General features: G+C 42.7%; 1 protein-coding gene across 4 annotated transcripts; it reads right to left on the minus strand.

Annotated features, from left to right (window-relative positions):
• Positions 1 to 12220: 12220 nt before the first annotated feature.
• Positions 12221 to 26226, minus strand: RBM17 (RNA binding motif protein 17). Of its 4 annotated transcripts, none has more exons than XM_055808359.1 (12): positions 26134 to 26226; positions 24247 to 24387; positions 22628 to 22744; positions 21548 to 21714; positions 19539 to 19633; positions 18495 to 18551; positions 16421 to 16562; positions 14293 to 14444; positions 13521 to 13597; positions 13061 to 13159; positions 12645 to 12717; positions 12221 to 12499 (listed from the first exon to the last, which is right to left on the minus strand). In XM_055808359.1, exons 2-12 carry the CDS (start codon positions 24367 to 24369, stop codon positions 12396 to 12398), a joined length of 1206 nt encoding a protein of 401 aa, XP_055664334.1. In that variant the 5' UTR covers positions 24370 to 24387; positions 26134 to 26226; the 3' UTR covers positions 12221 to 12395. The 4 variants fall into 4 exon arrangements, with proteins under 4 accessions (XP_055664334.1, XP_055664331.1, XP_055664333.1 ...); XM_055808356.1 differs by having other exon boundaries at positions 19539 to 19636; XM_055808358.1 differs by having other exon boundaries at positions 13521 to 13594; positions 19539 to 19636; positions 26134 to 26165.
• Between the last annotated feature and the right edge of the window lie 80 nt (positions 26227 to 26306).

Below are 26306 nucleotides of genomic sequence, written 5' to 3' on the forward strand. Positions count from 1 at the left end.
GTCTCCTTATCTTCTAGAGATGAGATCACATTCCTCCTTTGTGTTTCCTCTGGGTTTCTTCTCATACTCCCTCAAAGTTATTTACTTCTTTGTTGCAGGATCACAGCTGCACATTATCAATGTCAAACCCACTGTCTGCATACTCTACACTCGCCCTTGAGATGTTTGTAGACACTGATAAGGTCCCCTCAGCTTTCTTCTCTCCAGGCAAAACAGGCCCAGCTCCCTCAGCCTCTCCTCATCCCGAAGATGCCCCAGTCCCCTCATCCTCTCCACAGCCTCTGCTGGCCCCTCTCCAGCAGTTCCCCATCTCTCCCGAACTGGGCAGCCCAACACTGGACCCAGCACTCCAGACGCGGCCTCACGGAGGCAGAGCAGAGGGGGAGGATCCCCTCCCTCGCCCTGCTGGCCATGCTCCTCCTCATGCCCCGCAGGGTCCCAGGGACCTTCTTGGCCACCAGGACACACTGCTGGCTCATGGGCAACTTGCTGCCCACCAGCACTCCCAGGTCCTTCTCCTTAGAGCTGCCCCCCAGCAGGTCACCCCCAGCCTGTGCTGGTGCACGGGGCTGCTCCAACAGAGGTGGAGGACCTTACACCTGCCTTTGTTAATGCGGATCAGCAGTTCATCTCTGGAAGATTATTTCTAGCACATGATTCCAGGGCTTGGCAAAAGAAACATAACGCAATACGCTCAGGGTTAGACCCAGTAATGAACTTGGGTGTCACGTCCATCAAAATCCATGTTTGGACGTTCTCGCCCAAATTTGCTATCCATAACATCCTGCTCAGTGCCTGTATAGCTTGGAAGGTGCCTAATTCCTTGGTTGGTTTTTTTTTTCTGCAACACTGATCTTTCCTGGACACTGTCAGTTCAGCTCCAAAACTTCCCAGTAAGAGCATCTCGTAGGTGCAATCAGGTCCTGTATCAGAGGCTGGTGGTTAAGGTCCCTGCTAAGGTCCCTGCTTCAGGGAGGCAGAGAGGCTTTGTCACCCCTTGGATGAAACAGGGCAAAGGCTTCAATAACCCCCGGGCAAGCACCCAGCCTTGGGGCAGGCAGGCGGAGGGAGGGCTGCGCCCTGGTGCTCCAGGCGTGCTTGGGGATTGAAGAGGTGCCTGTTCAGCAGTGAAGCACCTACTTCTCCCCTGCATCCCATGGACAAAATAAAGGCCATTCACCCAGGACCCAGCTACTCTTCTAAGCTCCAGCCAAAGCCATCACAGGAGTTGGAACATCTTGTTGCCTCATTCTCTATATTAGATGCTATTGTTTTTCACCCACAGAAGGCACCTCAGGCATCTAAGTGGTGCCAGGCAGTTTAAATAAACAGGGAAGCCTTCAAACATAGTCTGGGGATTTCTAGTGCACTAGGATTTTCATCCCTTACTCACTGTTCACCAGCATTCCTGTCTGGGGTCTAAGAAGAACAACATAAAAGTACTACCACTAATAATAATTAATAAAAAGAAGAAAAGAAAAACACTGAGAAGCAAGCTGGTCCCAAAACTAGGTTTAGACTAAACTAAACACAATGTGGTCTAGGACGGTGAAATGAGGACATGTCTCCTCTTGGCAGAGCACAAATGTTGGGCTGTGCAGTCATAGAGGGTGGCGGGTGGCTCAGCATCACCTGAGGTTTTTGGAACAGGTTGGGCAAACACGTTGGAAACAGTCTTAGCCAGCATTAATCCTGCCCTGGGGCTGAGGGATGGTCCAGATGGCTTCTTGAGATCTTCCCAAGTGCTGGTTTCCATGGGAGAGGCACTCAGAGCCGCAATGTTTGCCAGCACCTTTCCCAGCCATGTCCTGTAGGAAGCTGTCTCTGAAGGAAACAAAAGCAAAATTTAATGAGCATTAATATTTTAGGGGGGTTGTTTAGTTAGAACTGACCCATCAAAGAGTCCTTTTACCTTTCTCCCAGGTTTAAAACTTGTGTTTGGCTGAGATGCTGTGACTGCAGTCCTCAGCTTCATCCTTAACCCCAGAAACCCCCCTTTGGGCCAGATGGAGACTTGCCTTCCCCACCTTGCACGGGACCAGTAGGTGTGCACACCTCTGCATCTAGGGGCACTGGAGACGAGCTAAGCTGCTCAGCATTTCTGCACAGACCTAAGGAAGCAGAGACATCTTTAGCTATACAGGGAGGAATGGATCTGCGTATCAGTGATGCCCAGCCAGGAAATTGGTATTGAACTGACCTCCCTTTCCAGTTAGTGGTACAGCAAGATAATGGGTGCCAGCAGTCTGTGAGACAAGGGTGTCAGTGCTGTTCTTGGCTGGAGCCACGCAGTTGTTTCAGCCCAAGAATCAGTCACAGGGATCTCCTTCACTGCGAGGGTTGTACTCTACAAGCAAATGGTAATGCAGTCAGCTCATTTAAAATATTTATAACATTTTGAATGGCTTGCGTGGCACAAACCCAAGAAAGATGAGGGTGCTTGTAATTGCTGGCGCTGGGTATGTCATGGGACACACGATCGATCTGGCTTGCGTAATCCTGTTTTGTCCTTTTGAGTGCTCAGACAGGCTCTTAGCCTCACCCCCTGGGTTACAGGTTGCTTGAAGGTGCTGCTTTCCTGGGCAGCATCAGGCCCCTTATCCCACTGCTCAGCTGTTTTCTTGCTGAGCTGCTGTTGTTAGACACCTAAGCCAATCTCTCAAGGTTGCACTTCAGTGACCAGTCGTTGACCATCAGTGAGATGTTTATAGCCCTGAGGCTTCTCTTTTCAGCCCATGTCTGCGTTTTCAAGGCCTTTGCTAATCCTCCCACACTCTAGCAGCCAGAGACACGTGGTACCCAGCTCCTTTTCATCTGGCCAGCTCTCCCCACGTGTTGATCACCAGCCTGATGCTTCAGCCTTGCAAATTTAGCAGACGGAAAAGTTGCGGAGAGGCTTGTGGCCTTTTGGTAGCAAGGGCAATACCGTTTCTGCTGGGAGAGTGGGCAGCACAACCAGGTCATTGGGGCTTAAGATGCCTGGGGACTGGGAACAATGAGCACACCGAGTACCCTGCAGCCTGACCTAGACAGATTACTTTTTGCTCACCTCTGGTATTAGAGGTGGCATCTTCCTATCACAAAGATCAGGTTATCTATAAAGGTGTTACAGCAAGATTGGATTAGAGATATGCAGGTCAAAGACTTAGGACCAGGTACTCTTGGTCCCTTGCACAGCTCCAGATCCTGGTCTCCCTTTTTGCACAGTTATTATCTTTTGGGCTTGGAGAGAAAGAAGGAACGGGATGGCATTTCACAGGGGTGATCTGCACGCAGTAATTACTGCAGCAGCACCACCCGCTGTCAGCTACACACCTTAGTGGCTTTTCTGCAGCTGCCAGCTCCAACTGGTTTCTAAATGTGATTTTGCTCTTCCTGTGCAGGCAGCTCTTTCTCCTCTCTCCATCGATTTCCATGGCTTTGAACTGCCACCACCTAGCACTGAAGAGAAAATGTCACATTTGGAGAAACATCTCCATCATTCTTCAGATGCATCCAGAGTGACAGATAACCAATTCTGTTTCACACAGTCCAGGCTTGGTCAGGCAAATCTTTGCCATGCCGTTAAAGCCTTTTTCTTAAAAAAAAATAATAAAGAAAATCAGAAAACAACCACCCCAATGTATGCATTGATTTTATTATGCCAACATCATTATTTGTTAATATAAAAACTGCTAGTAGCCTCAGGTTTCCAAGCTTTCATGTTTCACAAACTTTGCCAGCAAAAACACAGCAGGAAAACCAAAGATCATCAGGCTTTCCTCATGAATAAAGCAACCTGCTAGACTGAAATAAACCCAAGTAAAACGCTTTGAAATGATCAGGTAGAAAGAAAAGTGAAGAAAGGGGGAGAAAATACATGACTAGCACATATGGTATTTTCAGGACTTAATGTCCTTATTAGCCCTAAATTCCTGTCTTCCTTGGAAGAACTGAGCCCTTGCAGGTGAACATGATACTTCTGGGAGAGCATCTGCAGAAGCAATTGCATTGTGTTATCTGGGATGGCGTGCAGAGCTTTAACTGGTGCGGTACAGGGAGGTGGGCTGCACGGTCCTGGGGCTTCCTCTGGAATTTGTGCTTGAAGCAAACGCCTAAACCCTGGTTTAAGTACACTTCGTTGCCATATAGATACTTCCCTGGAAAGGTCTTTAAATTTTGCTGGGTGAGGGCATCACCCCTCCTACAGAAAGACAAGTCATTGGGGATTGCTCCAGCCCATACCCTCTCCCAGTGACAACTCTGCATCGCTGCAATCGCAGAAACCCAGCGCTTGCCTGAAGTGCCTTAAATGACACAAACCCCACCAGTTTTCTTTTCCCATCCTCACGAGAGGAGCAGGTGCTGGAGGAGCTTCATGTGTTTTGCTACTGTCATTTGAATTTTGGTTCACAGTTGCTATACAAGTTTTACAAGTTTGAAGCAGTGAAGTCCAAAAAAGCTACCCAGCTTTCTGCCTGCGGCAAACGGTGGAGAAATCTGTGATGAGTTGAAGACCTTTGTCTTGGCAGGACCATGCGGACTCCCGAGCTGTTGACTTGCTGCAAGCTCTCAACCAGAGGCCAGAGATCACGCCTTAAGAGATTGGGAGAGGAAAAACAACTCAAGGGCTATGAAGTGGCAAGATGCTTAAAAACTGCTTTGGAAAAAAACCCCACATTGTTCCTTCAGGAGAAATTAGAAGCAGGAGAGAAGCAAGAAAAGGGTTAGTCATCTTCCTGGGAAAAATCCTGTTTTCCATACAGGTGAGGGTGTCCTGGGCTTTAGGCATGTGCCACTTAAAGCATCCTTGCAAAATATCCAGCACCTGCTTTAGCCATCCCCAGCATTAGCTGCTTTATCTTGTAAAGAAACCAACTGTGGTGCTGGAGAGTGTGCGCTGGGAGATGGGCAGGCAAGCACCAGCCGTCAGGCCTGCCAAAGCAGGGCAGCGTGGTGTCGCAGGCTGAAAGCTTAGGGTGAGGGAACGCTGCTTGGACATCAGACATATGGCTGTGCTCTTAGATTTCTATACTAACAAGAGCAAAATGCAGCATGAATCCCCATGCTTTGGGATTTCTCTATCTCCTGATACTAAAAAGAAGAGGGAAAGAAAATAGCTGCGATCATGAGCTCAGCGGCGATCAGAAATCAGAGAAGGCAGTTATGAGAGGAAAAATCTGCAGAAGTATAGATGCTATCCCTTCTTCAACTAACTGCGATTGCAGCTTTTCCACCTCAACGTCCAGCTTACGCCCATTCAGGGAGGACTTTGCTTACTGATACGGAAAGCTGTGGGCTTTCTCCTGTGTACGGAAAGCCAGGAGCAACACCCAGCCCCACCCAACATGGACAGCAAGATTGCTAAAGGAGCACAGCTCAGTACAGGATAGCATTTGTATTTATTGTCTGCTACTGCACAGTTCTGGGTAAGCTCTCAAGCACGGGCATATGGACAGGGACTTTGTCATCCCTCTCTCTCTCTCCAACATAAAAGCAGAAGACTTTAGGTTTGCCCAGCTTTTTTCCCAGCAGTTCGAAGTCCTGCAGACTTTACTGCATTTTCTCCTCCTTGCCACTGATTTTCTGAGTTGCATCTTAAGTGACACAAAAGATTTTTTTGCAGTAAATAGGAGGTAAGATCACCCTGGACGTTCAAGGCAGGCACCACATCTAACCCACTGACCTGAGAGAAAGGCAATCTCACCAACCTAAGTGCTCATTTAAAGAAAGTTTCAGATTTCACAGATCCTTTGGTGAGGAGAAAGGAGCAGCTACTCGTTTGTTGCTCCTGACACAAGACATATGTATGATTACATCTAGAGCTGCCCAGTGGTTAAGGCCCGTAGGCTCTGGAGCTGGCTGACGTTATAACCAACTCATGTAATTGTCAGGTTTTGCATCCTTGAAAAATCCTATCATCCTCTATGAGGCATGAAATGTCACTGCACTCCTCCGAGGAAAAGGTTCATTCTCAAGCCCGCTCTGCAAGTGCATAAGAGGCATCGATGAGGGCCTTCCCACGAGATCTGCCTCCTCTCACACATAGACCAGTTATTCAACCCACACCTCAAAACACCCACACACCTCTCACGCATTACTCTGAGCACCAGCACGCCTACTTCCTTAGCTCAGCTGTCTCTTCAGAACACCGCAGCAAGCCGACAACCAGAAAAAGGAAAAGCAGGTGTATTTTTCCATTAAGCTAAACCCACCCGCCTGAAATGTGGTTCTGAGCCAAAAGAGGGCAGAGGTGATGTTCACGTATTAAACACACCGCCGAGCATCGTGCCTTCTGCCAGGAGCTGCCCGACCTCCTCCCGCTGGGCTTCGCCAAAGTCCCTTCTACAGCCATAACCAGAAGTCAGCAGTGGTGTGTGAGCAACGTTCTGCAGGAACTGCTTTGCTCTTCCACAGTCACACAGAACCGGGCTTGCAATATTGGTCCGGCAATATAAACATGGCACATTCATGTTTTAAGATAAGCTCTCCCCAAAAAGGCCTGGATCTGGTGTACAGGACTCAAGAGAAACCAGTGCTGTCTTGGACAGCAGGAACCTCTATTCACAGAGCAGATAAAAGGACCAGTCTGTATTTCTGCTGTCCTGTAGTCTCCACCATAGCCCGGAGGAACACACTGCCTCCTCCTGGTCGAGGGATTAGCCTAGCACTAACCTCAAAGCCTCGCATTTCTGAAAGTCCATGGGGGATTTCAAAGGAGAGCACAGGCCCTAAGGACATGAGAAAAATAGTGAAGTTTCACATAAACCAAACTGATTGGATGATAAAGGCTCTGGGATTGCTCCTCAACTAGAATACATCTTCAGCACCACAGGGCAAGAGGGAAGTTCTTTATTAGAAGTCTTGCCTATAGGATACACCAAAAAACCACCCAAGCCCAGGTGCTACCCTCAAACCCATCTATGAAAAACCCACCCCTTCCACAGCTCAGCATAGCAGAAAGCCAAATCTCCTGGCTGACATCCAGAATTTCACAAAAGCTCAATTCTTTCCTCTGCCACAGGGGTGAAGCCCCAACTGGGAGCTGACTGCCCCCAAGCAGTAGCTGGAGTCTGGCCAGCGGGTGGTTCCAGAAGCAGTGGTGTGACAACCCACCACAATGCCTGTCTCTCTTGAGACATCTCCTTCCATATAGAAATGCAAATGTAAGGTTTAGAAATCCAGACAGCACCTGAAAAACCACAGGAGTTTCCAGAGTAGCAAATAAACCCTCGAGCTGCAGACAGGCTGTACACTCTCACTGCTCAGCTGACAGCAAATTAACAGACAGTGCACTAACACAATCCATCCCCGCTCCCTTTTAAGGACAACTGCCTCATCACCTAAAGGCATGAATTCTCCTAAGGAGTCAATCATCACCACATAGTACGGCAGTTACTGGTACAGAGAATGCTTGTAAGCAACACAGTAAGTTCCCCATGACCACAAGCCGTTCTTGCTTTATTGGGAAAGGGAACAAGGTTAGTCTTGTAGCCAAGCCAGGAACGCATTATCAGTGCTGGATGCAACTGTAAGCAGCCCTCAGCTGTATGGATGCTCATGCTCTTTTCCAATTTTTAGAGATTTTTAATTCATTTCTAAGATTCTGAAACAGCTAATCCTAGAAACTGTTTTCATGAAGGACAAGAAAATCATCAGGAGTAGTCAGCATGGATTCACCAAGGGGAAGTCACGCCTGACCAACCTGATAACCTTCTACAATGAAATGACTGGCCTGGTAGACAACGGGAGAGCAATGGACTTCCGTAAGGCTTTCAAACCTTGTCTCCCATAAGATCCTCTTCATACAGAAGCTGCTGGAGCACAGGCTGGATAAGCAGACACCAAGGCAGACTGAGAACTGGCTGAATGGCTGGTGCCAGAGGGTGGTGATCAGTGGCACAAAGTCTAGCTGGAATCTAGTAACTAATGGTGGACTCCAAAGGTCAACACTGTGTGCAGTCTTGTTTAACATCTTCATTAATGATCTGGATGATGGGGCAGAGTGTGCCCTCATCAAGTTTGCAGACGACACCAACCTGGGAGGAGCGGTTGACACCCCAGAGGGTAGTGCTGCCACCCAGAGGGACCTCGACAGGCTGGAGAAATCAGCTGGCAGGAACATCACGAAGCTCAATGAGAAGTGCCAAGTCCTGCACCTGGGGAAGAACAACCCCAGGCACAAACATGGGATTTAATTCAATTTAAGACGGGATGAATCAGAGACTTGCTCGGGGCCTCTTACACTAAGTGCTGTAAGGACAGAAAGTACTCCCTCACCTGACTTATGTTTGTGGAGCAAGAAAGATTTAAGAGGCTTAAGAACCTGTTTGAAGCCTTCCATTTTTTTCCTTCTGTCTTTATGATAACTACGTAGGGTTACAATGCACATGCTTCTGCACACCAATGCACTCAGGCAAACCTACCACAGGAGCCCGATTTCAGATAAGCACCTCAAAAGGCAAGCGCTTACACAGACTGCAGCACACAAATCGCATCTTCTCCAGCTGAATTCGCTTCAGAATCCAAAGTGCAAGGCTAAGAGCACTTACCATCTTCTGTTGCTAAAACAAAAATCAGCTCCCCGAGGAAAGTGAGTTTTGGTTGCATAGTTGCAAGTACACAGTAACCGGGTGTAATCCCAATTTCCCAGTCAACCTTCTGCAGGACCTTGGGCAAGACACTTTTTGTAGCTGCCTCCTTCCCTCTTCGTATGGCTGTTCAGAGAGCAAGTTCTTTGGGGCAACAACTCTCATTTTCATGTAACATTGGCAAAGCAAGCTTGGATCTTGACTATAGTAATGTCGAAGATGTTCCCTGCGAGCTCCATCTCATCAGATTTCTTTAGTCTGACACTGAGTAGGCAAGTGATAAACTGACAGCTGAAATACAGGTTAAGTACAAAGAGCACACGTAAGAATATAAAATCACAATCTATGTACGGAAACGGATGGGCTCTGAAATAGCTGTTGCCACTCAGGAATGAAACCTTGGGGTTTTAACAATTACAAAAGCAAACAAGTCAATACTTCCCTACTGTTGAAACAGCGTACAGTGTTACAAATTAGGAAGAGAACAAGATCGCAGTTATGCCAGTATGCAAATCCCTGTTCTTAAGACTTCAGGGCTGAAAAAGCACCAGGGACACCTCATTCAGCTCCAGGCTGACACGTCCTACACGTCCCTCTCAGCTGGCTGTTAGCTGCAGGACACTGTCAAATCTCTCCTAAGCAGGCATTTAATCTAGATTCCCAGAAGTAAGGAACAGTTCATACTTAGCCTGAGAGGAGGTTGTTACTCGGCCCATTAGAGAGTCACAGTATTTACACTGGTACTTCAAACATGGAATTAAAGCCTCACTTTAGGAAATTAGGCCTAAAAAATACCAAACACTTCATCTGAAGCGGTATAACCAATACTGTACTGCCAATAAGGCAAATGTATCTTAAGAGGCCACCATCCTCTTAGTTTTCTGTAAAATCATGAACTTTTCAAAAGAGGAACAAAAATATTATTGCATCAGGCCACAGCTACAAGTACGCACCTTACAGAAAAAGGTGTGCACACAATTTCAAGTTTTCAAAGATCAACAAGTAAAACTTCGTAGCTGCAACGAAGAATACCAAATTAAGTGCTGCTGAGCCTGTTGAGAGGGCACTGATGAATCATGGAAGGGCAGGGGTGGGGGATGTGTAAGCAGGAAGATCTGGAGGTGTTAAATAAGAAGTAATTTGAGAAACTACCAGAAATAGAAATAAGTCAGCAACAACATTCCAGAGGAGGCAGGAAGCAGAGAAGTAAATTCAGAACCAAATTTTCAAAGGCACACAAGATACAGCCATACCTGAGAAAGCCTGAGCCAACACATCAATGCAGGACGAATGTGCATTTGCAAAAAACGTGCCTCCTACTAACTACATTATCTGTGACAAGTAAGGTCTGACTAAGGACCTTGGTCAGCATGTCTGATCCTTTCCAGGTTTCTGCATCTGTGGATGTGTTTGCATTTACTGTGGCAGCGCCTAAAGGATAACTGCTTACAAACCAGGCTCCAACGGCACATATTTGCACAGCACCCACCAAAGCACATACTCACACAGAGATGGAACTAAGGCAATGCAGGTCTGCTAACACTTTAGAGGTGGTGTGCCTATGCTGTCTTAGTGACTCCATAGTGCAGAAAAATACTTTATTCGTAGCATGGATCTCCTACACAACACACTACATGAACAAGTCCTCTACCCTACATTTCCAGTGGTAAACTTTACTCGTACACCAATAATAAGGATTTTTAGAACAAAATGGTTCAAAATTTTTCAGTAAAGCAATTCTCAGCAAATATAAAACCTCCAACTCAAACTGAAAGCCCAGAAGCTGGTATTAGCAGGTATAGAGAAAATAGCAGAACAGCTGGTTAAATGACACACAAAAAAATTATCTGTGTGTCTCAGGAAATGGTTACAGCTAGTCACTCAGAACAGAAGTATTTGCTGAAATAAGAGCCATAAATAAATCACGTTGTTTAAAGCCAAGTCATATTTCAAGCTAAGTTCAATACTGTTACCACTGTAACTTCCCAGAGCATGCCACTCAGATTATTTGACTTATAAGCAAATCTATGCTAATTCATATTAGGCTAATTTCTTTGTTTTACTACATAGTAGCAAAGGCCTTAAAGTGTTGCTCAAGGTCAAAGAGAAAACTAACAGCAGAGCCAGTAACAATCTAGATCCTGTTATTGCCCCAAGTCCTGTGGTTTTAGTATTAGTCAGGCTGGTTCTTCACCTCTGCTGCAGTGAGGTTTTTCTAATGGTGGGTTACAGCGACTGCCAACAGCAGCACACGTGGTGTAGAAGTGACTGACTCTGTGGGAAGGCCTTGTGCAACAGGAGAGGACAGTAAGAAAGCTGACACACAGCAGGTAAAATACAATATTTTTTTAAAAATTGTTTTCTGTTTTACAGGCAAATGTTTGTACAGAGGTTGTTGGAACACAAGCAGACAAAATAAGCAAAACACAAGACCAAGGGTCTGTCATATAGATCTGCAGCCAAAACTTAATAAAAGGGCAATAACTGGAGATATTCACAGCGTTGATCAACTACAGGTCTATACCCCCTCCCCCCAATACATGTGTATAACCAGAAAAAGACATCCAGCATCAGCTTTCAAACAGCTAAAGTGCCCTCAGAGGTCACTTCCATTTTAATACCTGCACAATTCCAGGTGCAACACCGCACAGAGACAACTGCCATCATTGCATAGCCACCTCTTGCCAACTTTGTCACACAGTTCCCAAACAAAAAGCATACAAAATCAGAGGCAGAATGCCATGTATTATTTTACATCAGATTAGAGATTAAAAAAATAGTAATAAAAAAAGAGTTGTAGTGTTTAGTAGTTTAGTTTGTCAACTCTTCAGACTTTATGAGAATTTTCTTCTATCACCTCCTACTCTGAAAACTTCCAGTAGCCCTCCTTCTCAAAAAACAAGCCTAACCTTGACATTATTTGACTTCAAATACAGAAATACATATATACAGAGAAAAAGCCAGGTTTGAATCAATTAACCAAAAGTTAGTTACGTATGTGTGACGTTAGAGGAAGTGAGAATATGATAGTTGGCCAGATAGAAGAACAAGTTTTCTTCTGTTCTACCTATAGCATTTCAATAATGACCTGTAAACAGTTAACCCTGGCTATTTCTAGCACAGACTGCCTGACAGCACAGTGCTCCTAACAGTCCCCTCACTCTGCTTCAAATGGCTAAGCATTTCAAACTCTTTCCTCCTTCCATTTCCCTCGGTTAAACGTGTGTTTTCTTTGGATTTGGGAAGACAGACAGACTCATTCCTTGTTACTTCAGCCTCCATTCTGGCATAGAAAGCATTATCCTGGAGTCAGGAGAGAATAAACTAGCTGTCAACTGTCCAACGACCCCAAATCACACCGGCGTGCAGGCACGGAGGACTTACAAAAGCATGGCTGTAACTCTGAGAGATGCCATCAGGGAAGAGAAGCATGATAGCACATAGTCCTTTTCCAGAGCTTCCCACTTATTGTGGATGCAGTGCAGGGAGTCCATGATGAAGCACCAGAACAAGGAAAGCAGGAATACAGACAAAGCATCATCTCAGCAGTGGGTTTTCAAAAGGACAAAGTCATCTGAAAGCTCAAAAAAACCAGGATCCCCAGAGCAATAAGCAGAATTGTGCAATTCAAAAACACACAGACGTGAATCTTACTTTCAAAGGGCTTTATATTACAAAAAAATGTAAGTCACAACGAATGCGAAAAATCCATTCAATGAGGCTTGTTTCCAGTTTGCTAGGAAAGCTACGTTTCTCCTTTATTCCCAGCCTACTGCTGAAAACCTGATTGCCAAAACAGTGACACCTCGAGCTAGATTTTTAAAATCAAACTTGCTCTGCCAGATCCAGTACTCTGAACTTGTCCAGGTTGTAGAAACAAGCCTTCACGACTCTGCCTCCGAAGTATCTCCCATTTAGATCCACAACAGCTGGAATTGAAACCAAGAACAGGTCAGCAAGCACCGATACGGTAAAATAGGCATTCCTTTAGCTAAACAGTCTGATCAGTGAGACTGTTTCATCTCTCTACAGAAGTCAGCTCTGAGGTTCACAGGACACAATTCCATATCCTACCTTTGATGGCAGATTCAACCCGTTCAAACTCTAAAAATATTCTTACAGCTTCATCATCAGGGGCACCAGGAATCTGAAACAAAAAAACCCCACCCAACCCAAACCCAGAAGTAATTAGAACAGTAGCAGAATACTGTTTTAAATTGCTGCTCTTCACAGAGGTAGTGAAGAGAACACAATAAAAAAAAATAAGACGGTTCCGAAAGCACGATACCCAGAGAATTTCTGCCCCATTTCTGATGTTAAAAGTTTATATCTTACAGATATGGAAAATCCAGAATCACAACACAGCAAAGGACCCTGCAAGATCTTCTAATCTACGTCCCTTCTCTTAGGCAGCAACAAGCCCGTTGTTGAGGGAGAAGTGCCCAGTTTGCTTTCAGAGCAGTCAAAAAGAGAGACGCATTATCTCTTACCTCAAAGATGACACATTTCCCAACCTTGCCATATTTCTCACATTCCTCCTTAGTTTCAACTTCTAGATCTTCATCCACCTCCCCAGCACCTACCATGTTCTGAAAGTTAAAAGAATAAACCCAACTCACTGGATGTAGTGTGTACAGATGATTATATAGACAAATCACAGATGCATGCAACTGTGACCATGAATATTTGTTTACCAGTCAAAAGCCACAGGAGGAGACTGTTCCCTAGTACTAAGACAAGATAACTGTATAATCTAAAGCAGTGCTGATTTACAGTCAGAACCCGTATCTCAGGAGGACACGTATTTTCTCCACAACACAAAGCACCATGTAGGTACGGCCCAGAACCATCCGAGCTGTACAGTCATTGTAACAAGAACACAGGTTTAAACTTTTCAACCAGGCACGCATGCTGCAAACACGAAGACATGTTCTCTTACTCCCAACTTACCCTTAGCAAGACCACTTTAGTTGGGCATTTCAGTATCTCAGTCAATGGATTAGAATCCGCTTTCTTGCCCGTTTCTGCTATGAAGATAGAACAGTGAGTCATGGAATAATTTAAGATTAAAGTTCATTTAAACCTTATGTGGGGGCTTTTATCAGAATCTTACTGTTATCAAATGATGGAATAAAAGCCACAAAATGTAGTTTCATATTGATCAGGAACAGTCAGAACTCATAGCTACTTGGCAAGACAATAAGCTTAAAAATCACTTCTGCAGAATGTGAATTAAGCTAGAACACTGACAATGTACTATTTCCTTGAGGGAAATAAATCAGAATCCTATCAGTCAGATCTCCTGACTTCCAACACCTGTGCTCAGGGAGAGGTGCTGTTCTAGTAAGTCTAGATGTTGTCTGTAGATCAGACAACAGCAGGGAAATTAGAACAGTATCTGAAGTACGTGATGGGGAAAAAGCCAGCAGGAACAGAGCAGGATCGCCCCTCCAAAAAAGGCTTCCAAACACTAAAGAAGGGCAACTGATGTAGGAAGGGGAACATAAGCTTAAAGAAAAAAAAAAAAGAGGACCATTTAAAAACAAATAAAAAAAAGGCAAAATATCCACAAGAAGGGGTATAAATCATTCTTCCAACTCTGATTCAGTGTTTTCTGCAAGGACAGATAGTAAACAAAAAAATCCAGGAGCTTTCACTGAGCCTGACCTATTATTTTTCCCTGACCATTTCTCACAAACTTACTGGCGCAGGACAGAATTACCTTTCTCTGTAGAATCACCAACAATGATCTTGCCGCCCCTCTTGCTTGTTTTCTCTACTGACAATGCTGTGCTCAGCCCCTGTTCATGCTTGCCTAGCCCCTGGCCCTCTCTGAAACCATACTTCTGCATGATTTTATGAGCTACTGTCCCCCTGCAAAGAGAAAAAGCATCAGTTACTAAAGGTTTCTTACACAAAACATTAACATTGCATTTCTCCTGAGTGCTCAAATATTCTACCTCCTAAAATGTCATTACGGAAAGACTGAAAACATAAAAGCTTCTACACACCTTTACAACCTAGCAATTTCACAGCACCCCATGGAAAGTGTTACTCTTGAATTACAGATAGAAGAGTTGTCAGAAAAGTTGACTAAACAAAATTGTTTATATTTTTACAAATACAACCCAACTTCCAGTGCAGGTCAGCATCATACACTCTATAGAATGGCTTGGGTTGGAAAGGACATTTAAAGATCATCTAGTCCAACCCCTCTGCCATGAACAGTGACATTTTTCACTAGATCAGAGTGCTGATAGTAAATCAAAATCAGACTAGAAGAAGGTTTATTCAGCCCAGTTTCTTATCTCTGCCAGTGGCTTGTACCAAAAGCTTTAGAGAAAAGGTGGATGTGGAACAATCAACTTCCCACATTAGATCACAGTCCACTATCTATGAGTTTCAAGTTGGCCTAAGCTCCAGAGTATATGGCTTTGACAGCCCTTCCTGTAACAAATCTGGATACCCTTAGTATTAATTTAAACATGTCTCATCTTTCTGAATTTTCAAGAACATAATAATGTTGTGGCAATAAAGTCCTGAAGCTATTTAAATGTACCTTTTTTAATAAGTACCTTACAAAAAGCACCTCCACTGACAGGTTTTGAAATTCCCACTGAATGAGTATTCAGAATCAAAATATACCTACACATGTTGACATTTCTTTGGAGACCATAGCTAGATAGGTCAAAACACAAAAACCATGCCATGGTATACTAGTTTAAACCACAGTATATATTCTGTGCTTAGGCACTCCCCATTTTATCAACAGGCACATGAGATTACACAGAAAATACAGGATCAGTGACTACATGACTATTTTCTAAGCGTACGCCATGAAATGTACAAAGGCACATTAAAAAGGCCAAAAAGTCTGGCTACATAATGCTGAAAGGTTAAAAAACTAAGTCACAGAATGAAAAGTAGTTCACTGTGTGGTCAAAGCAAGGCAGGTTAGGTCATATTTTTAGCACTTCCTTCTGTGAAGTGAAGGTCCTGGGGTATTGCTAATGAGAGGTGGTAACAATGCGTAAACTGGTCTGACAGTACTGAGTTTGGTTATTTTTTTTCTGGATCATATGGAGAAAAAAAAAAAGAAAAAGCTTTTCTATCAAAGAAATTGCATCAAAAATTGTCTTCAAAATAGAAATGCAGTGTAACAATATAATACACTACAGTTTTGTGTCTGTGTTCATCCTGGATACAATTTCGACCACACTGAAGCTGTATACCCAAAACAGCCAACGTGATCGATAAGAAGACCATAGCTAACCACTACACCCTGCAAATGAGGTGTCTAAGCTATTTTTAACTACAAATTTGACTTCTCTTTGTTGCCCCAGTGGTAACACAAGTATTACACACTTGTGTTGGGCATGCTAATCCAAGACAGAAAAGTAAATGGACATATTCGCAGCCACAGCTGCTACATTCATGCAAATATGCTTTGAATTTTTGAACAAACAAAGCAGAGCTGAAATTATTTGCCCACTGATACATAGCAAATTTAAGACAAAGCTGGAAAAGAAATCTAGAGGAATTAACATGCCATCTGTGTTTTCCTGTACACTACATTAGCTTGGCTTGTACAAGCCATAAATGCTTTATACCGGAGTGTGGCTTCATTACTCACTTACAGAGCCTTGAATGCAATCACTTCAAATGCATTTCTCTTGATGGAGTAAATCCATCACTTTTTCTGTATCCTGCCAGTTAGGACTATATGCACTCAGACTAACCACATACAGGCAATGGGTTCTGCCTTCCCTACGGACAAACTCTTTTAACTTCTGGTTTCCACCACCTTCAAATGCCTTTTTCCACAAAATGTGCAGAAGTCAAACATTTACCCCATGTTAGCAAGGAAAGAGTTGCTAGGTCCCGTGGGGGAACGAGGTCTTTCTGGCTCATCATACACTGGAGGAGGAATAGCTGCTTTGGAAGACGGTGCCCGAGGTCTCGACTCCTCTTCAAATGGAAATGATGCTACAGCTGAAGAAAACAGAGACACTGGCTGGTTCAATAAAATACTTTGCACTAACGATCTACTTGTTATGAACACTGGAGTACTATACATTCAATCTAACTCATTTAGAGACAACTCTTCATCGGCAAGTTGTACTTTTTTCTGCTTTAATAGTAAAAAACTACAAAAAACTTCTTCCACATAAATCCAGATCAGAAGAATGTTACCTTTGCACAGGCTGCTTTAACATCCCCTTACCGCTCTCCCTCAGAAACCAGATCTGAGTTATTCTGGATTTTCCTTGTTGCATACAGAACAAGTTTGTATCCATTGGTCTACAATGCATTTATTAACCTCTTATCAAATGGAGAAAAGAAATATTAAGAGGCCACCTGCATTACAATGAGTTTATCCAGACAGAGAGCAAGCAAACTTAATAGCCCCATTCATCAGGAACAGAATTAAGACAAAAATGCATCAATGCACACAGCTTGGGGCCTGAGGACTGTAAAGAAAAGTACACTGTATGTTTACACAAAAGAGGTATCAGTCTATCAAAAAGAATGAATGCAACTCAAAGCATTTATATCAAAGTAAATATACAAATATATAATACAGATAAATATATCAAAGTATTTATACAATCTTAAGAGATCTCGCTGACAATTTCTGAACTGCAACTTTTCCTGGGGGATGGGAACACATACATCCCTGAACATAGGTATCTCAATCATACTGATTCGATCTTTAAACTACCTTCCATTGACAAGTCAAATGGCCTAATGTAAAAAAACCCCACCTACAGAACACTACAGGGAATATGCAGAACACACTTTTGAATGTACTTAGGGACTTTCAGACTGACTTTATTTCAGATTATTTTCTTGTGAACTAGAACTTGTATCTTACCAAATAAAGCATCAGATGTGAAGTTTGAGGAAGTTGTACGAGGAAAATAAAATCCCTATTTAAGCAGCAGATGGACCGGACTATGGAACTTCTGCTACAGCAATGTTTTCTCAGGTTTTTCCAGTCCAGCTTTGAGCATCAAATAACAAGCTGTACAAAGGTTTCCTTGTGAGATCAAGTCACATTTTGAAAGCTTCCCCCTCAGGATATTTCTACCATATCCAGCCTATATTTACTTTGTCTTGACACTGCTCAGTTACTCTTATTTACTCAAAACAATCTCCTTCTGTTTTCAATGTTTACACACTTCAAATGCTTTCACTATTATATCATTCACTTACTCTGCCTAGCTTTACTTTTGTTTTTATGTTAATATTTTCATAAATAAAATCAGGACTCCTAAAGAAAAATTTGTGTGTGATTCTTTTTTCTTATTATTTTTTAAATATACAACATACTGTTCATTAATTTAAAAACGTAAGACAATTAGACATGCAAAAAAAAAAAGGGAACAGTTTTGGTCTGATGGCAAAATTGTGCCATCTAGTGGACAGCCTACAAGCTACCTTCACTGCAGGAAGCCCTACTACACACACACCTCTTAAGCAAGTACCATTCCTCAAAAATCTAGAAAATTCTGTCTGTAGCACGTAATCCCTTCAGAAAAGATCTTTATAAAGTACCTTCTAAAGCAAAAGGTAATGGGAAAATTCCCTCTCTGTGCTGTGGAGGTTTCTAGTTCACCCAGAGAAACCTGCCTGCAGCAGCTCTTTCACTTCAGCGATGAGTATCTGAACGTGATGGTAACAGGCCAGTCTGGCAAACCACTTCTCTAGCCATACAGAAAGAACCCCTCCGAGCAGGGACATGAGACACAGCAGTACTGCAGCTTCCCCACAGCTTCCCCCATCAGCAAAGAACTAGCACAAAGTTTTCTGCCACAAAGAATCATATGGGAAGAACAGCAGGAGGGGTTAACTGAATAGAAAGTTGAGTGAGAAATAAACACCACTGCTAGGTTTTAGAGAACAGGGTTTTGGCATACTTACGTTCTTTGTCCTTCTCAACAAGAGAAGTGGGTGGTGCAATGGCAGCTCCTCCCATACCTATGGGCAAAATGGAAGACAACACATTTGTATGATTAGGTTCTGCTGCTCGATACAGCTTCGCTGAATCTTAACACAGCTGCTGGCTCCTTACCAGCCGATTCTTAAATACATCTCTATCAACTGAAAAATAACAGGAGAGCAGGCTGAGAAGTTTCAACAGTGGTGGACTAGAAATGGATGAAAAGCCCGTTAAGGGAGAAATCATCAAACTGCAATGCTGTGCTACATATTGTTTCTATCATAAACATATTTCACAGGATTTCAGAATTCAAGACTACAGTGAAACAAACCTTCCGTTCTCAAACTGCTCAATCAAACCAAATGAGGAAAAGATTCTGTTCAAGATTACGTACACTTTCAAAGCAGTGAAGTACAAAGCCTCTTCCATATTTTAATGAGCAATATTCTAATATAGTCCCAAACTTCTAAGGCAGAGCAAGTATTTCAAATGTCCCCTGTCAGAATTTTTTTTTTAAATAACAACAGAGCTAAATTATTTATTGTAACTTTGTTGCTGAAAGAGAGCAAAGTTTAGTTTTGTTTATGAAAAGACATTATCTCATCATCCAGATCCACATCTCCCAACTAATTCTAAGGACATTCAAATAACAAATGCAGGAAAGCTAAGCTTTAACAGTGAAAACTAAAGAGTGATTCTCACAGCCTGATTTTTATCTCACACTTCACCCCTTTTCTGGAACCTACACCATGCAGAAACTTAAAACAGATATCTACAAACTTATGTAAAAAGAGGTCTTTCCACAAATGATTTAGCTGCCATCTGCCCTCAAGGAAAGAACAGTTTTCTGCATTACAACAGTTATGGTGTAGTAAAATGCTAGGTTTATTCTAAAGGCTTAGAAATAACACTACTCTGCTGAGGACAGAGAAACACAGAATCCATGAAACAGAAACAGGATTGTGATTTCCCCCCGCCCCACATTTTTCTCCTCTTTCCCCACCAAAAACAAACAGATCTCTTACTTCTTTTTCGTCTCTCCCTTTCATAATCTTCATCTTCATCAGAATCTGGATCTGGCCTTCTTGAAAACCCACTGGCCTCATGTCTGTCTTTACGTCTTCTAGGAGGCACAGTAAGTTAGGATAAGAAAACAAAATTAACTTTCTGCTTTAATTTGTGGCACCACCTTTGGAGCGTGAAATACACTGCTACACTCTAATAGGCACTTTATAATGTTTTCCATAAAGGTGTAAGTAAACATCTCTGGTTTTTATTTCTTTGCTTTTATCCTCAGAGAATTTTTTGTGAAATGTAAGATAGATCCGAAGGAAGATCACTTTCCACTTGCAAGTCAGCCAAGAACATACGGAAATGAGGAATGGTCTGAATAAATATAGTCCAAACTGACTACTGTGACTGAATGACTACAATGGAAGAGGTGTTGGATAGAACAGAAAGCAAGGTAACAGACACATTAATTAATCACCCTGCTTTGAACAGAATCTCTTTTAAATTCCCTATCACAGGCAATTCAGAGCAATATCACTTACGCAGTCAATTAAAAAACCCAGTAAGTCATCATGCTTAAACATCAGAGTACTAAGAAGCTAGCTTGGCGATTAAAATAATAGTCAGGCAAGCCTATTAAAACTTTTAACATTAGGTGGGAAATGCTTCAAGAATTGTTGGCACTTCAACTGTTACTTACTGTGATCATGAGACTACTAATTTTAATACCTTAAAAAAGGAAAAGTATTTTTCCCCCAAAATTAAGAGCACAGCTTGGGGCATAAATCAGATCTCATTCCCAGCACAGCCATCAAAACTGTGCTACAGGATGCTAAGAACAGCACTGCTATGGAACCAGACAAAGTTTCTGAATCTCTAGACTGCAAATTTAAAACAAATGCACACTCTGTTCAAACACCCCGGTTATCACAAAGCATACATGTGATGCAGGTTTGGCCGAGATTGTTTCCCCAACCTTAAATCAGAATGCATAATGTATTTTTCACTTCCTCTCTCTAACGTCCTATGTAAAGACTACCCTCCTGGCCCACACACAAGTACAAGCATGACTAAATAGCAATCAGCACTGAAGCTGTGGAAATGACAGCCCAGATTTCTGAGATCTTGCATGCTAGTATGACAGTGCCTCAGGCATTCCTCCTCCACCAGAACAATGAAGATATAACTGGGAGAAGACAGAAAACTCCACAGTTTCCACAATCTAAACAGGGCAACGGAACACCCCTCTTGTAATTCCACAGACTTTACGTGATTTATACCATAACAAAGATGGCTTTTTAATTTCATTTAAAATAAGCAAATTAATCTTACTGCCTGCCTAACAGACATTTTACCACCTACTTCAACACGACACTGAATCTGCATTCAATTTCTTTAATATCATTAAAGAGACCTCTTACTCCAGGGAAAGAGCATTAAGGTAATTAAAAGTAAGTCATATTTTCTTTTGTCCAGAGACAAAAGAGTAATAAATACACAATTAACTTACTTAAACTGAATGCAGAATACCAAAAAAGAAAATGCAACTATGCCTCTCAAACGCTGTACTAACTACATCTTTAAAACCTGAATGCATTCATATATCAGTTTGTAGTATTTAAAAGCAGAAAGGATGGTTTATCACTGAGTGTTGAAAAGTATTTCTGTTGTCAATTATACTGACAAGAAATACTCTAAAATACTTGCATGATCAAAGTCTGATAACGATGCATGAAGTACCCAAACATTGCTGCTACTATTGAAATAAAGCACACATAGAAAACCTTGACCCACGTATTTCAGCCAAAGAGGCTGTAAACATGATAAATCTTGTAAATTTTGCACTGTTAAGTAATCTAGCAAGAGCATTAAAACACTGCACTTGTTTCTATAGAAGCATACAGTATTCCTCACAAAACCTTTAAAGGTTTCACTGAAACTGTTTAGAGGAATAAAACTAAAACTGATGTGCCCATTCTCCATATAATCGTCATTACACCATGACTTTAAATGAAAGCCTTACTTTTCTCTTTCTTCAATCTCCTTTTGCCTCTCCAGCTCACGCTGCCTCTGTCGTTCCTCTCTTTGACGTTTTACCACTTTTTCATAGTCATTTGGGAACATGGGATCATACTCATCTGCCAAAGGAATCAACACATCTCCTGCAGAGAAACCACTAGGTACAGGATCCTAAAAAAGAATAAGGAGTTTTTTCAGCTGAGATTTGAAAACACCATCCAGTTGGAAACCAAGAATTTAACACTTCCTTCTCACTCTCAAGAACACAAATCTCAGTTCCTGACTTCTCTAATGGCAGGTAATATCCTAATCACACTGGTGCCAGAAGAAATCTTTGCTTTACTTAAAACTAGTATTTCACCCAGTCTCTCACTATATCCAGTTTTTCCAGGAAGAAAGCATCCCTTCCACCCACTCCTCTGCCAAATACAAAGTAACAAATCAGTAGGCACAAGAATTTTTCAAAACCCATGAAATCATTATTAGAACTATTATGGCACGCTGCTGTTGCAACCATCTGCAAGGTTTCTCCCACACAATCTCAGCAGTCTTTTTCAACATCTGCTATTAATAGAATACCAACAGAGGTACACATACTCTTCTCTCATGTGAAAGAACTATTTCAGAACCATTATCTCTGGAAAAGTTTCAGGGAGAAAGTTTCTTTTTATTCCTTACAATGAGAAATCAATTTTAAAAGGTTAGTGGCTTTTCTTTTACTTTTGTTATACAGGTCCAGTTCCAACAGTGGTGTGATGACAATTACATTCATTATTTGCCTGACCAAACTGCTGTCTTGCAAAATACTTTGAAACTGTCCAGGAGAAACATGCTAGGAAGACTGTTTTATTTTAACTGCACATTAGCCTTGGTAATTCCATGTTGTATCACATGGAAGCCTGTATAAAGTTGAAACATTCATTAATTAAAGAACCTCTAAGCAGAGGAAATCAATTTCAGAAAACGATCACTTCTCTGACCACTAGGAAAGATGAGGAAAAAAACACCAAACAGGCTACAGTCAAAGAATTCCAATTCCAAAACATCTGTAAAGAGCTGGACTTCATAGCTGCCTTGGTTTTACCTTTAACCCAGCTGCTACATGAGGTGGTGTGTCCACAATCTGCCTCTCATCAGAAGAGCTCCCTCGTTTCAGGTCAATCACTGGAGCAAGGACTGTTGTTTGTTTTGTTCTCTGACTCTGAAAAATCACCAAAACACAAAATGTCTAAAGAAGGTAACAAAAGTTTCCTAAAAGGCAGATTGTTTTATATACTTGCAGTTGGTGCCTCTTTTTTTTTAAAGGATGAAAACCACTGTATCAAATTCTTCACTGTGCAAAGCTCAATATATCATTACCCTTCGGTTTATCAACACACAACAATTCTTAACATTTCTAATGAACCTTGATGTGGATAATCAAGTTTATGTCAAGATTTAGTGGTGGCAAAAGCCGCTTGGTTCCAAGACAGATGCTTAGCAACTATGGTTAAAGAGCTGCTACCCAAATACAGATCTGATGTGGTATTTCAAAGAACGTTTCAGTGAAACCAGTGCCTACCTTCCTCTTTATAAGCAAGTGAGATCAGACTTTGTTTGTGCATGCAGCACTAGAACAAATTGTGGTAAGTTAGGATTAGGACCAGAAACATATTAAAAATGCAGATGATCTCTTCAGATGAGAGTGAACTGAGCAGGTTTTTTTTTTTTTTAAAAAGGGGCTCAGACTTATCCCAAAGATCTACTGGTCTTCGTATTTTATCAAGTGATAAAATACATTAATCTATTCTGAACTCTTGAGTTTTCTAATCCTATTGTATTCTTCTATTGGTCTATGCATACACTGCCTATCAGTTACATAGACAGAGAATATATCTAAGACAGTAGTCAGTTACTTTCATTTATAAAGGTTGTTCCAATTATCCACTAAATCCTGCCCTCAATTTTAGCAGCATAAACCAGGAGTAATTCCAGTGAAAAAATGCTGTGTCTACTGAAGTATTCAGTATCTATGCTACTACTACTTTTTTAATTAGTCTCACTGTAGAACCTACACACCACCCACAAAGAACACGTATCCTGCTTGAACCAAAATATCAACAGTGCTTAAAGAAAAAGGGTGAAATTCTGTAGCAATGAAAAGGGAAAATGGCTCTGTCACAGTTTAAGCTCAAAGAATCAGCCTGCACTACTCCTCCCTTTATATATACTGGAAATACTTTCTGCAAAAATTTCTAATGCACAACAATTTGTACTTTAGCACCAAAAGCCTTTTAAATAGCAAGCATAAAACAATGCAAACATGTAAATAACAACTGATGCAAAATGCCCAAAATGACCAACAGCTGGTACTGCCAACTATTACAGTATGTATGACCCTTACTTACACAAAAAACCCCAACAAAACAAAACAGAAAAAAAAGAAGAAAAGCTTAATCTCATTCTCTTTAAAGTTACATGTGAAGATCAGCTTTTAATTCTGCTACTTAAAAGACCTGATGCTCCCTCTAACAGACTACAAGAAACACGCACCTTGCCTTTACCCCCACCCTCAGTTCTGCTAGGTTCCTCGCTACGAAGTCATAGACAAATACCAGCAAAATTCCCCCAAATTGGTATTCTAAAAGGTCACAAGCTTTCCTCAACGCTCTGAACACAAAATAAGTTTGAACAATAGAAAGCAAAAATAGAAAGGGACTGTACCTTTGCTTGTGTGAGAGCTGCTTTCTTCACCTGCAGTTGAGACTGTAGTAGTTTGAAATTTTTGGACCAGCCTTCTGTTTTAGAATCGCTGGTCTCAACTCCCAGGTCGTCGTAAAGTGACATTTTCTCTTCAATTTAAAACTGAAAGACAAAAGGAAAAATCCATATGACATAACAAATCTATGTTCAGGGCTTGTTTGCTACTAGTCTGCATATGTTACTACACCATATTTTTATACAGCTTTTTTTCAAAGTCAGAGAAAATTCAAAGTAAAAATGTTTTTCTGGCTAGTAACAGATACACATAACTAGAGTAAGGCTGTATAAAAGGGATTTTTGAAAGGTGATGAATACTGTTCAAGTGTCAACAAGTGCTGGAAAGTTCCTAAAATTATGTCTGTAGTGTTAGATATCAATCACTTCATGCTTTGAAAAGGTTACGCTTAATCCACACTGGTATTTTGAGGTTCACAAAGAAATTCAATGTTATGTATCACACAAGCCTCAAAATTTCTGAATCAAACACAAAGGAATTGTTGTCTCTTCTGAGCTTAAAAACTATCCACACAAACATGTCAACATTCCAGTCATCTTATTAAATCTTCCTATTTTTTGCATCACTGTAAAGGAATAGCCTTCTTAGAGTAAATAAACTTGCCAGAGTATTATTAAGTAACAATTTCCACAACATTTAAAATACAAATACACAGAACTTATATACGCATGTACATGCAACACACACACACATACAAAGTTAGCTAGGTAACAACCTCAGTAACATGACATGAAATGCATCACTTTGATATTGCATCTCACCTGAACAGAAGAAAACAAAATTTGAATGCAATGAGAGCTCAATCACCAGTGGAACAACCCGTGAGCTCATTATTTACATTCTGATAGCCTTGAATTACAGTATTTTCACCCCAAAACTGTAACTACTTAACTTACTGCAGGCTCAAACACGACTGATTAACAGTCTGCAGTGAAATCTTACAGACTCATCAGCAAGATTTTGATCCCACAGATCTGACAGATACATACATATATTTGAGGGAACCTGCCCAACATATTCAACATACAGGAAATGAGTCTTGCTACAGATATAACTTACACACATTTAAACCTGTGGAAAAAGTCTCAGATGCAGCAGAGAACAACTGTATTACAACTCCAAAAGGTGGCAAGCTCAGCAAAACTTTTTTTTAAAAAACGCAACAATTAATCCTGAAGGGGAATATGAACAACTGAGGCTCAGCAGAAGAGAGTTCACCACAGGAAAACGGAGGAGGTTACACTCATTGGACATTATTAAACATATAGGAGAACATTATAGTGCATACGGGAACAGGATGAGAACAGGGCACTACAAGAAATCCCACCTGCCACAGGGCAGTTAAGTTTACGCAGTAGGAATGCTGCTATCCTGAGGGAGACACGATGCACTTGGGGTACGTTATGCTACGCGTATGGATGCGGGGAGGCTGCTGCCATGGCGGGAAAGGGACTTTGTGCCCAGCGCCGACAGGGGCCGGGGCGCACCACAGCCGGGGGGCCGAAGGGAGCAGAGCAAAGGGCCTGTCACCGCACCGGCAGCAAGCGTGGGCTGCTATCCCCGTCCCCACGCGGTCGGCGGGGCCCGCGACCTGGGACGCAGCCGGGACTGAGGGGCCGTGACCGACCGACCGACCGACCGACCGACCGACCCCCCCCCGCACCCGCCTAGACCCCTCCGAGGGGGGCAGCCGCACGGCCGAGGCCGCTGAGAGGGGACAGCCGCCGGCCCCCCGCTCCCCCCTGCCTGCTTCCCCCGCCCCCGCCCCCCGGAGTCCGGTGCGGCCTCCCCGGGCAGACAGGGCCGGCCGGGGCCCGCCGCTCGCCGCTCACCCGTCACGGCGCCGCCGCCATGAGCCGGCCGCTGAGGCAGCCGGGAAGCGCAACCCCTGGGCGCGGCCGCGCCTGCGCACTGCCGCCCGCGCGCCTGGCTCGGCCAATGGGCGCCGAGCGCGCTGCGGCAGCGTCGCCGCTGTAGCGCCCCCTGGCGGCGGGCGGCCGGCAGC

This window comes from Falco peregrinus, chromosome 6, assembly GCF_023634155.1.
Source record: "Falco peregrinus isolate bFalPer1 chromosome 6, bFalPer1.pri, whole genome shotgun sequence".
In the NCBI taxonomy this organism is placed as follows: domain Eukaryota; kingdom Metazoa; phylum Chordata; class Aves; order Falconiformes; family Falconidae; genus Falco; species Falco peregrinus.